Consider the following 12,785-nt stretch of genomic DNA (forward strand, 5'->3'; position numbering starts at 1 on the left):
AGATCTGTTAAAGCCATATAAGTATTAAAAGTTAAACAGATAACCAAATTTTATATGCTTCTTTGCTCCCCACCCTTTTAAAAAGTCATTAATGTTTAAGTAGAAAAAATTAACTGGTTTAGGAAAATAAGCCACTGCATTTTAGATTTTACATTTCCTTCATAAAACTCTTAAAGAGTTACAGAACTTGGGGCAGCTAGGTGGCACAGTGGATAGAGCACTGGCCTTGGATTCAGGAGGACCTGAGTTCAAATCCAGCCTCAGACGCATAACACTTCCTAGCTGTGTGACCCTGGGAAGTCACTTAACCCCAAATGCCTCACCAAAAAAAAAAAAAAAAGAGTTACAGAACTCTTATCCACAAAATATTTTGTACATTTATTGACTTAATCAATGTGCTCTTGAAAACTTATCAGTGCTCTAAATATACTTTCAACTTGTATAATGTAACTATAAATAAGGTGAACTATAAGTAAGGTGAACATACCTTGAAAGTCACCACTTTCTCCTTCAGCCTCTGATTTCCAAGTGTCTTAGTAAGGGATCAAAAAGAAAGAAAAAAAAAAAAGAAAAACATGTTTAGCAAATTCAAGAATGAAAAATCATCCCAATAAAATCAAACAAATGAAAACATTTTTATAAAATTAAAGCTTACTTCTTCCAGAACCTGCCACTACTTCTCATTGAATCCTTTGTAACCACCTATTAAAGCAGTTAATAGTAAAATGGTAAACATACAAGATTACACACATTTGAGATTGCTCCTTATTTTTTCAATAATCACTTATGCTCAAAAAGTAGCCAAGTATCTTTTAAGCACACTATCCCTCAACAAGTGTTTGAATTCAGTATCAGGAGTAAGAACCTACATATCAATCTGCTTAGTATCCAGAAATGTGTTGAATTTGGCATCCTTCCTGCTTGCACCAGGGTCAATTATCCTTCTGTATTCCCTAAAGGCATACTCCAGAATTTGTTTTTCAACTGGAGGGAACTCCAGGAAAACCAAAGAAAGTTTTCCTCTCGGGTACAGAACCACTCTACAGAACAACAAGACAGTCACAAAAGGAAACACAAATTGGGACAGACCTAACAAATCCTCTCACCTGGTGTTCTCCAAAGGGTACAACCTAAGTAATCAGACAATTTGTCACTAAGGCAAAAAAGCTCTGTGAACAGCATCACAGAATGCATAGAAAGTTCTGCCAGTAACTATTAAAAACAGTGGTATGTGATTTTAATTGGTCCTTAACTAATAATTTCTGTAACGGAAAACCCATTAAGTAGAGAAGAACAGAAGGGAAACTATATTTGAAAACCCATGAGGAAAAATATTAGAGCATCAAAATAAATGTTGCTCATTTTTCACAATAAAACAAGTCAAAACAAGCTCCTCCCAATCTGAAACGTTTCAGCATTTTAAAACTTCCTTATGTGGCTTGCAACAATGCTTAGTGTTTTGTCATATAGAGCTTTTTACTTCTTCAGCTACTACAGGTCAAATGCCCTACCCCTTCTAAGCACTACCACTTCTCCACAAGAAGTTAAGGCAGAAGAAGAAAATATGCTGAATGGATAGCTTTTATTTCAATCTGAATTACTGTTATCAAATTTTAAAGCAAGCACCCCACCCCACCCCAGACCTCACCTCTTCCACCAACACTTCTGCCTCGGAAACTGTCACCATTACCTGAAAAGTATTTGACAACAATCTTAAATTTTTTTTAATTCTCCTCAACCGCACAAGCCAAAATGGAGATTTCTATTTCGTCACTGCTGGGCTGATAGAAGGAATTAATCACTCTAATTCTTCTACCTAAGCTTTCTTCTATTTATGTATCTAATTCAAACTTTTCCTTATATTTAAATCTCTCCACTACTACTGTGCTCTCATTTTTCATTTACTCTCAAATCCTATCCACTTCTTCAATTTTCTTTTAATTTCATTCCCTTGACACTGGTCCATGAGACTGCAAATGCTTTCATATCCTCCTCCCACCTCGATGATTTTAATCAACTTTAATTTATACCTGAAATTAACTTGTAGGTAACAAACAATACACAGTGCATAGATTTTTAAAAAAAAGCTACAAGAGTTTTCTTAAACCAAATACACAAATACAAACAGGCAATGAACTACTCTTCTTTCCATTTAACTTCAGTACTTCAACAGAGCAAAAAATAGAGAATGAAGGAGAATAGGGAGACTGTGTATGTTTTACCATAGCATATACACTAGTTATTAAAACTAAATAATCAAGAAATACATACACAGACACAAGACTTTTATCAATATATTCTAGATTCTTACCTGCTGGATCAACTAATCCTGTTCTTCTTGAACTAAAAAATCCACCAGGGCGCTGAGGCCCATCTTCTCGTTCAGATTCACTATCTAAATTTTACAGATATAAAATATATTATATGCTTCAAGTATATTATATTGTTTGATGCTTTTCAAATGTTTTTAAATCACTTAATTGTATTTAAAATTATTTGTTTAAAATTTATCTCCGTAAGGGCTCTCACTTAACTCTGCCCCCTTCTCTCTTCTCAATTATCTCTCCCACAGCCTATGAGACAGGTCTATCCATTCACCAATCCACTTTTCACACAACAACCAGAATAACAATGAACATGTCATTCCTCAAGAAAAGAACCTCTAGTAAATCCCTAGTACCTCCAGAATAAAACCAAAACTCTTCACCCTCAGTATTTAAAGCCCTTCGCAGCCTGGCTCTAGCCTAACTCTTCAGACTGATTTTGCATTACATCAGCTTAGTGCTTTCTATATTCCAACAGAACTGGCTTACTGGCTTTTCTGACCAGGCATTTCATTTCCTGCCTCTATGCCCTTGCAAGGCCTGTCCTACAGACCTGGAATGCAATCTCTGCTCACCTGTGCCTCTTAGAATCATTCCATTCCTTCAAAGTTCAACACCTGAAGGAAGCCATTCCTAACCTCCCAAACTGTCAGTGTTCTCTCCCTGCTCAAATCTTCTTACATAAATATATCCTTTTAAGTGGTAAGCACCATTCCACATCACCCAATTGAAGAGATGCTACTTTAAGTCAGGGTTTTGTTTTTCATTTTGTCTTTGTATCCTTAGCATCTTGTATACTATCACCATCCTAGTAAGTGTTTAATAAAGGTTTACTATATGAATAACCTTTTGAGTTTAAGTAGATTGGGGGAATAAGGTTTTTTCCCCAACAAATCTCAAAAAAGATTTTTCCACTAATTCTATTAGGCTGAGAAAGTTGTCTTCTGCAGTTAATTTCCATGAGAAATAACTTTTCCCTTTTATAAAAAGAAATTCCTTAATATAAGTTAGGACTGGTCACATGCAGAATCACTGAGTAAACCAAGCTCACATCTCTTACTATCTTGATGTTCTCCACTATGTCCCCATGTGGCATCTTACTCTGGCCAGTTCTCCATGAAAGCAGGCCATGCCCAAAACCCAACCCCACTACCTCTAAATCAAAAACATTTTCTTGCCTTGGCCTCCAAATGCTACCTCCTCCCAAGAAGCACATGAATTTGAACTGTGATTTTTCTGGATGCAATACCAAAATGATCACTCAAGACTATCTGGCAATATGGCAGACAAATAAGACCTTAGAAGAATTTCTCAAATCACACCATGTAAGAAAGTATTCTGTTTTGAGTTAGCCTATCTTTGAAGATTCTGAAGAGCTGGTTCAGTTCCCAAATCCATTATAATCTTCACTCATTTCTGTGTATGCACATTTTTAAAAAACTTAACAAGAAATAGATATCTGGGCAGGTAGCACATGAGAGTGGTTTTCATAAATTTAAAGGGCTGTCATGTAAAAGAAGGATTACATTTATTCTGTTTCACTTTAAGAAGAGAACCAGCACTAATGAATAGAAACAAAATTTCAACTCAATCAGAATTACCCAGAAATTACAGTTTTTCAAACAGAAGAATTACGTAGTAAGTTTCCCATCAACGGAGGTATTACAACAGGGGTGGATTACCACTTTTTGAGATGTTTTAGAAGCGATTCCTCTATCAGAAAAAGACCAAACTGAGCTGCAAAGTACCTCTCAACTCCAATTCTAGAAGGCATCTTAGTAACATCAACATTAAATCCAAGGTGGCACACAATTCACCACTACTAACTGTGAGTGAGACCAAATCCTCCACGGCAACCTCGGAAACTGCCACGTCCACCTCTTCTCAATGCCCCTGAAGCTTCTGTATCATTTCCATCTTGATAACCTACAAAATTACAACAAAACAAAAACCTGTTCTTTTGGTTCATTGAATTTAATTAGCATGTAACTATGTGACAAGTAATTTAAAAATTATAAACTATTAGAACAGTGTCCAATTTTAACTCTCTACATTTATATTACTTTTCTTATACAATTTTTCATTAGTAACATGTTATAGCCCACTCATGCACACTGTGCATATGACCACTGCCCTTTGAATGAACTCCAACTTTAATTCTTTGGAGATTGAGGAATTATATAATATACACTATCAACGGAAGAAAGTTGAAATGATTTCATTCATTTTCTTTGTTCCAGAGAAAAGCTTGGAATCATTCAAAGCACAATTTTTTAGTAAGGTTAAAATGGATGATTCCTGTAAGCCTGGACACCAAGTCTCAGATAAGTCCTAATTTATCATTGTAAACAAGAATTCATTTTAAATTTATCAGACATTAAAATGTACCAATAAAATCACATTCTCTTTGGAACAAAACCCAAAAAAGTCACATAGAAACCAAATGAATACAAATACCCAGGGACAGTTTGGTATTGAAACTGCACATAGGCCTTTTTAATGGCAGATTTTGCAAAAATCTACCTTGGAAATAGGTAGACCAACCAAAGAAGACTGATAGTCATTGATCCTTAATTAAAACCCATTACAGAACATTCACCAATTAACCACAAACCTCTAGTATGCTATTAAAAATCTCTCTACTAAATTCAGAGATTTCCTTATTCTCATTTGACAGTGTCTAACTAGGGAGTGGAAATGATAGATTACCATGATAGAAAGCAGGAGGTTTACATTTTTCATGTAAATAGATACACATGTGAACAGGTATAATTCACCCAGATGGCTGGCAAGTTAAAGGAGCAATATTCATAAGTGCCACAAATTGAAAAAGAGTTGAACTTAACTACAGGAGAGAAAAACGGAGTTATTTCCTAAATTTGTACCAATGGTAAGTGTAATTCCTTTAAGTTAGAAAAGTTTCACCTTCCCTTCTCCTTGAAAGGAATAGCAATAGATCTAGTTGCTTAGCTTAGCACCTGCAGCAAACAGTTTAATTGTCACACACTTCAAATCCTACAAAGCATAAATTGAGAGTTCTGGAACTTTGTCAAAACTCATGGGATAACAGTAAATTCCCAAGAAATTATATTATTATCACTCTTAAGAGCTTCTAACGATATCTGATCTCAGTAAAGTAGCAGTACATAAAAGAAAATCACAAAAAACCCCCAACACTTTTTATATGACCAAGAAAAAACCCAGCAGAAACAAATAGAAATTTTATTCAAAATAATTATACATTATATGAAATATAGCTAACTTACCAAAAGAAATGGAAACTGTATGAATACAATTACAAAATACACTTTATTAAAAAAAGAGCCTTAAAAGAAAAACATTAATTGCTTATGGTTGGGCCTTCTTAATATACTAAAAATGACAATGATGGGGTGCTTGTACTTGTACCCCAACTTCTCCCTAGCCTCAGAAACACTGTCTCTGACAACCACTCCCCAGCCCAAGGACACTGTGCCTAGCAGTTATTCATGTATGGGCCTCAGCACGACCCTTCTCTCTCTCCCTAGTACAGCTACACAGAGCTGGGCTGCTCAGGCCCCAGCCCTCAGATCATGTCTCTGGAAGCCTCCCAATTCCTTAGAAGTTCCTATCTTGTAAGAAAGCTTTCCCTTGTTGCAGATCATTCTCTCATCAAGACAGAGGGAGAGGGGTGCTTTGCCCAGCCCCAGGAGTTTTGTCCTTGGCCAGCCAGACTCCAAAGATCCACACCTCTGTCATCTCCCTCCCTGTCTGGTATACTCCCCGTACTTTCCCATCCATAGGCCCCAAAGACACCTGCACCTTTGGATTACCTGATCAGTGTCCCTGGCATTACTTTCGCATGCTCTTTTCCATATAAACCCTAGCTGCATTCTCAGTCTCTCACAGGATCCTTAAGAATCCTTGCCCGCTGAAAACCATAACAATAAATCTTTGCCACCTTGAATTAAACAATGCTTGAGTCTGTGAATTCATTCCAGACGACCCATCCTGTACTCTGGTCTTTGAGGAGTCACAACCTCTCAACCTCTTACACCGCAACAACAATACCAATTTACAAATTTAGTGCCATACCAAACTATCAAACACTTACTTTACAGAACAAAGAGAAAATAATAACAATTCATCTAAAGGAATAAAATGCTAAGAAACTCCATGGAAATTATGGGGGAGAGGGAAAGTAGGAAAGAAGTTTTTTTAAGTTAACAGCGAAAAAAAAAAGTTAATCAGTGAAACAAATCAGATTCCCAAGATCCAGAAGCAATCAAAACAGAATAGTAATAATGTTCAATAAACCCAAAGACACCAACTACTGGTTAAGAACTCAGTATTTGTCAAAAAAAGATAATTGGAAAAAGTGAGAAACAGTATGGGAAAATTAGGATAATACTACAAGTTTATACCATATACCATGATAAGCTTCAAATGTATATATGACCTAGACAGAACAAAGTTAGAACAGATCTTTTACCCCACAGATAAAGGGAAAATTCTTAACCAGAAAGATATTAAGATAACAAATGATAAAATGGACAATTTCAAATACATAAAATTGAAAAGATTTTGTAGAACATCATCACTGCAGTTAAAATTAGAAGAGAAGTAGTCAACTGAGGAAGAAAAAGATTCATCAAGCTTCTATAATAAATGTCTGCTAGCCAAGATATACAGGTAATTGATATAAATGTGTAAATTCTATTCCACAACAGGTAATGGTCAAAGGAATGGCAGTTCTCATAAGAAATGTAAGCTACCAATAACCATATTTAAAAATGCTCCAAATCATCAATAACAAAAGAAGTGTAAATTAAAACAATGTCGGGGCATTACCTCACACCCATAAAATTGGTTTTTAAAAAAAAAGGACAATTAATGAAAGGACTTGTAATTTTGGTGGCACAATAAAGAGGTTCTACCTTTCTGGAAGGGAATTTAGAAGTATACCTTCTAAACTAATGAACTGCAGAGCCATACCACTACTAGGCATGACTCCATGGGAATCAAAGACAAGGTACTTTTTGTTACAGCAAAGAACCGGAAACAAAAGAAGTTCCCATCAATTGGGACAGCTGAACAAATCAAGGTATATGAATGTAATAGAAAACTATTGTGACACAGAAATAACAGAGGGGACAGAAGGAGAAAAACTTGCATGAACTGATACAGAGTGAAGTATGCAAAACCAAAAGAACAATATATACAGTGACTAACTACAATATTGTTAAGGTAAACAACTGTGCCAAGCTTAAACTCTGATGAATGCAGTAAACTTATTATAGTTTACCATGGGCATGGCTGCAGAAGACTGTTAATGAAGGATGTCTATACCACAGGTGGTACAGACAATAGGTAACGAAAAAGAGCATTTTCAAACACAATCAATGCGTGAATTTGTTTCGTGTGACAAGTTATTTGTTACAAATGATTCATTTGAGGGGAGAGGAACAAGAAGAAGTAGGAAGTGAAAATGAGGTTTAAAAAAGACCAAAAAAAACGGATATGAACAAGCAGTTTTCAGATGAATATTAAATCTATAGTCATATGGGAAAAAATGCTCTAAATCACTACTGATTAGAGAAATGCAAATCAAAACAACTCTTGAGGTACCACAACACACCTATCAGATTGGCTAACATGACAAAACAGGAAAATGATAAATGCTGGAGATGTGGGAAAATTGGAACACTAATGCATTGTTGGTGGAGTTGTGAACTGATCCAACCATTCTGGAGAGCGATTTGGAACTATGCCCCAAGGGCTACAAAACTGTGCATACCCTTTGACCCAGCAACAGCACTTCTAGGGCTGTATCCCAAAGAGAGCATACAAACAGGAAAAGGACCCACATGTAGAAAAATATTTATAGCAGCTCTTTTTGTGGTAGTCAAAAATTGGAAATTATGGGGATGTCCATCAATTGAGGAATGGCTGAACAAGTTGTGGCACATGAATGTAATGGAATATTGTGCTTTAAGAAATGATGAGCAGGAAGACTTCAAAAAAACCTGGAAGGACTTATATAAACTGATGCTGAGTGAAGTGGGCAGAACCAGGAGAATATTGTACAGAGTAACAGCCACATTGTGCAATGACTGACTTTGACAGATGTAGCTCTTCTTAGCAATGCAAAGATCTAAGACAACTCCAAAAGACTCATAATGGAAAATGCAATTCACATCCAGAAAAAGAACTATGGAGTCTAAATGCAGATGGAAGCATACTATTTTCTCTTTTTTTTCTTGTTTTGTATCTTCTTTCTCATTGTTCCTCCCATTGGTTCTAATTCTTCTTTACAAAATGATTAATGTAAAAATATGTTTAATATGAATGTATTGTATGTATGTAATGTATATAAGCTTATATCAGACTGCATGCTGTCTTGGAGAAGGGGAGAAAATTTAGAACTCAAAAATCTTATGGAAGTGAATGCTGAAAACTAAAAATTAATTTTTTTAAAAGTCCAAAAAAAAAATCTGATCCTTATTAACAATGCTTATATCTTAGAAAGGAAAGCAAGCTGAGAATTTATTCTATCTTTCTACAATTGCTGAAAACGTTGCCAAAGCTGACACTTCATTAAAAAATGTAAGTTTCATTTAAAGCTTTTAAAATATTTTATTGATACACTATTTCACACCAAAAAATTGATGCATTTCCAGCTGAATATGCGATTTTATATATAATCCATGAAAAGTATAACATAGGGGCAGCTAGGTGGCACAGTGGATAGAGCACCGGCCCTGGATTCAGGAGGACCTCAGTTCAAATCTGGCCTCAGACACATAACACTTACTAGCTGTGTGACTTTGGGCAAGTCACTTAACCCCATCGCCTAGCCAAAAAATAAATAAATAGATAAACAGATGACAAAGAAAGTACAACATAAAAGTGACTTACTGATACACCCTCATTTCAGCAGTTTTCTATTTGTTAAAATATACATGCCTTATAATATCTACAATAATAATTGTTAGCATTTATATGGCATTTATACACAAATATTTAATTTTATCCTCACAGTACCCCTGGGAAGAAGATGCTATTATTATCCCCATTAGAGAGATAAGGAACCTGAGTCAGAGGTTAACTGATTTATCCAGGGTTATACAGCTAGGAAGTGTCTAAGACCGGATTTGAACTCAAGTTATCTTGACTCCAGGTTCAATACTCTATCCACTGCATGACCTATTTGCCATATATTAACTTAAAGTTATTCACAATATTGTCCAATATCTTCACCTGAGTTTTCTTGCCATTTTAAGTTGTCTTCATTTACAGTAACTGTAACAATTGTATATAACTGCTCTTGGTTTTGCTATGTTCACTCTATCACTTAATTGAATTCTTCCCATATTTCTTTAAAAGCTTTGTGTCATTTCTTATGGTGTAGTAATATTCCATTTTATCTACTTACTATAATTAGTTTAGCAACTCCTCAATTGTGGGGCACACAGTTTGTTACCAATTTTTCTACTACAAATAGTATTTAATTCAAATTCTCTTCTCTAAAACAGTGAATTCATAGTTCTACCAACAGTAAATTAATATGCTTATCTTCCAGAATCCCTACAAATATTTTATTAAGTTTTTTTTTTGCCACATTTGCCAAGAGGATATCTCAAAAGGATAACTCAGTGTGCATTTTTCTGATTAACAATTTTAAATCTTTTTAGATGGCTGACAGTTACGTTTCTACTTTTGAGAACCATTTGTTTATATCCTTTGGCCACCTTAATTATTGAAGAATGACTCAATTTTACAGATGTTGATTTCCTAAAGATTCTGGGATGTCAGACTTTTTAAGTAGAGCTGTTTTTATTCAAAGATGCTCCCCAGTCTGTATTTCTTCATCTTATTCTAGCTGCATTTCTTTTAATATAATCAAAAATAATTTTAGCTGATAGGCTCTCTTAAAAACCTCAATGTCAAGGCTAGTTACAAATTCATCCCTTACCCACAACTGTGAGATATAATTTGCATGCTACTCTTTTAATGTTAAACTTTTTATGTTTAGTTCATTTGGAACTAAATGTGGTACATAATGCTGGTCTAAACCTATTTTCCACCAACCTACTATACAATTTTTAATTAAGCTCTTTCTCAACATTTGATGTTGTTGAGTTAACCAAAGAGCAGACTATTATAGACATATGGCTGCTTCTAATCATGCTTAGACCCATAAAATCAATCAACTTTTTTTCTTTTTCCAGTACCAAATAGTTTTATCCATTTGGAATTTAATACCAAACCATTTTTTGTTCATATTTTTGTTCATTATTTCCTAAGACAATCTTTCCTTTTGTTCTTCCCTATAAATGATATTTCGCTTAATTCTACAAAGAATGCTTTTGGTAAAGATATAGCATCAAAGATACAAATTTGGGTAATATTTTAATTTTTACTATACTGACCAAGCCAAAACTTCACAATATGTTAATCATTGCTATATTTTTTTTATTTCTCTGAAAAATGTGTGGGTAATGGTGTTTAAACAAGTTTTATGTCTATCTTCTAACAATTCCCAGATATTAAAAATAGTTCATTATTTTCCATATTCTTCTGTCTTCTTCCTGGTTTTTATTAGAAATATCCAGAAACTGTGATAATTTTGTTTTTATATTTCACACAGTAATTTGCTCAAATAACTCATTTATCACTTTTTCTCATAACTTTCTATACTTAAGGAAACCATTTTACTCAAATGGTGATAATCTTGTGTCCTTTTTTGCTAACACTTGCACCCTAATTTCTTTTGCTTATTGTATTGAGGTCTGGAATTTCTAGTAACAAGCCAAATAATGGTGACAGTAGACATTATTGTTGTACTACTGATCTTTTCATTCTCTAATTCATCCCTCATATAGCCAGAATATAACTATTCCTAAAAACACAAATCTAACTTTGTTCTCCTACTCAAATATTCAGTGGTTCCCAATTGCCTCTCAGCTAAAATACAAAATCTGAAGACTGTTACAAGTAGGACAATTAACAATAGTGCTGAGCTTGGAGTAAAGAAGACCTGACCCTTAAACCCTGCCTCTGACATTATTAGCTGTAAGTGATTTAACCTCAGCTTCAGTTTCTTCTGTAAAAAGAGAACAACTCAACTCAACGGCCTCTAAAGCCTTTTTCCGCTCTCCAATATGGTTTTCAATCTATTTTTGAATTGTTAATTCACATTACTTCCTTTCATGTACTCCTCATTTCATTCAAATTATTCAACAGTATAGCTGTTCATGATAGATAGCATGTCATCTGCCCCCTCCATGCCTTTGTAAAGGCTACCTCCATATCTGGAATGTGCATATGAATTTCTTCATTTCTACATCTTACAGCTTTCTCAAAAAAAGCTCAGGTACCACTTCATATAAGACGCTTTCTTGAATCCCTGTAACTAGTGTCCTCTATTTACTTATCCACACAAATGTTTAGTCCTTCAGTAAAATGTAATCCTCCATAAGAGGAAAGATTTTACATTACTTTTCTAAGTTCAGTACTGAGAAAATAAACAGTATAAACATTTGTCCACTGAATTAAGTTATTGCCAAAATTGTCAGTATTGATCCATTACAAAGAATATTAACTCTTAATTTTAAGTGGTTTTGCTCATATTCAAGAAGTCTTTTTATTCCAGTGCCTCACAGTATTTAATATGACAGAGTGACTGATTTCAAAGACTTTTTCCTCATTCGATTAATATAATGTATTTGTTTTAATCACTAATGACTATGCTGATTGTTTTAATATAAATTTATTTATTTTTAGCTTTCAACATTCACTTTCACAAGTTTTTGAGTTCCAAATTTTCGCCTCATCTCACCCCTCCCCACATCCCTAAATGGCATGCATTCTGAATACCCCTTCCCCTAGTCTGTCCTCTCTTCTATCTCTCTCCCCTTCTCTTATCCGCTTCCCTTTCTATTTTCCTGTAGGGCAGGATAGACTTCTATACCCCATCTCCTGTATTTCTTATTTGCCAGTAGCATGTGAAAACATTTTTTTTAAACATGTGTTTTTAAAACCTTAGGTTTCAAATTTTCTCTCTTCCTCCCTCCCCACCCACCCTCATTGAAAAGGCAAGCAACTCAATATAGGTTATACATGCGCAGTTATGCAAAACACTTCCATAATAGACACGTTGTGAAAAACTAACTCTATTTCCCTTAATCCTATCCTGCCCTCCCATTTATTCTATTCTTTCTTTTGACCCTGTCCCTCCTCAGAAGTATTTCCTTCTGATTACCCCTTTCCCAATCTGCCCTCCTCTCTATCATCCCCCTGCTCTCTTGTCCCCTTCTCCCCCTATTTTCCTGTAGGGTAAGACAGATTTCCATATCCAATTGAATGTGTATGTTATTCCCTCCTTAAGCCAAATCCTATGAGACCAAGATTCAGTCATTCCCTCTCACCTTTCCCTGCTTCCCCCCTCCACTGTAAGAGCCTTTTCTTTTTTGGTTTGGG

General features: G+C 35.0%; 1 protein-coding gene across 1 annotated transcript in view; it reads right to left on the reverse strand.

The window, feature by feature from the left end:
* Window positions 1-12,785, reverse strand: part of DDX4 (DEAD-box helicase 4) — a 64,962-nt gene that overhangs the window by 30,383 nt on the left and 21,794 nt on the right. The window contains 6 exon segments of the mRNA XM_020997265.2: window positions 488-532; window positions 656-682; window positions 685-702; window positions 1,649-1,690; window positions 2,312-2,395; window positions 4,152-4,250. Coding sequence (XP_020852924.1) covers window positions 488-532; window positions 656-682; window positions 685-702; window positions 1,649-1,690; window positions 2,312-2,395; window positions 4,152-4,250 — 315 coding nt within the window.

Source organism: Phascolarctos cinereus, unplaced genomic scaffold (assembly GCF_003287225.1).
Source record: "Phascolarctos cinereus isolate Bilbo 61053 unplaced genomic scaffold, phaCin_HiC Scaffold_4;HRSCAF=312, whole genome shotgun sequence".
Taxonomy (NCBI): Eukaryota; Metazoa; Chordata; class Mammalia; order Diprotodontia; family Phascolarctidae; genus Phascolarctos; species Phascolarctos cinereus.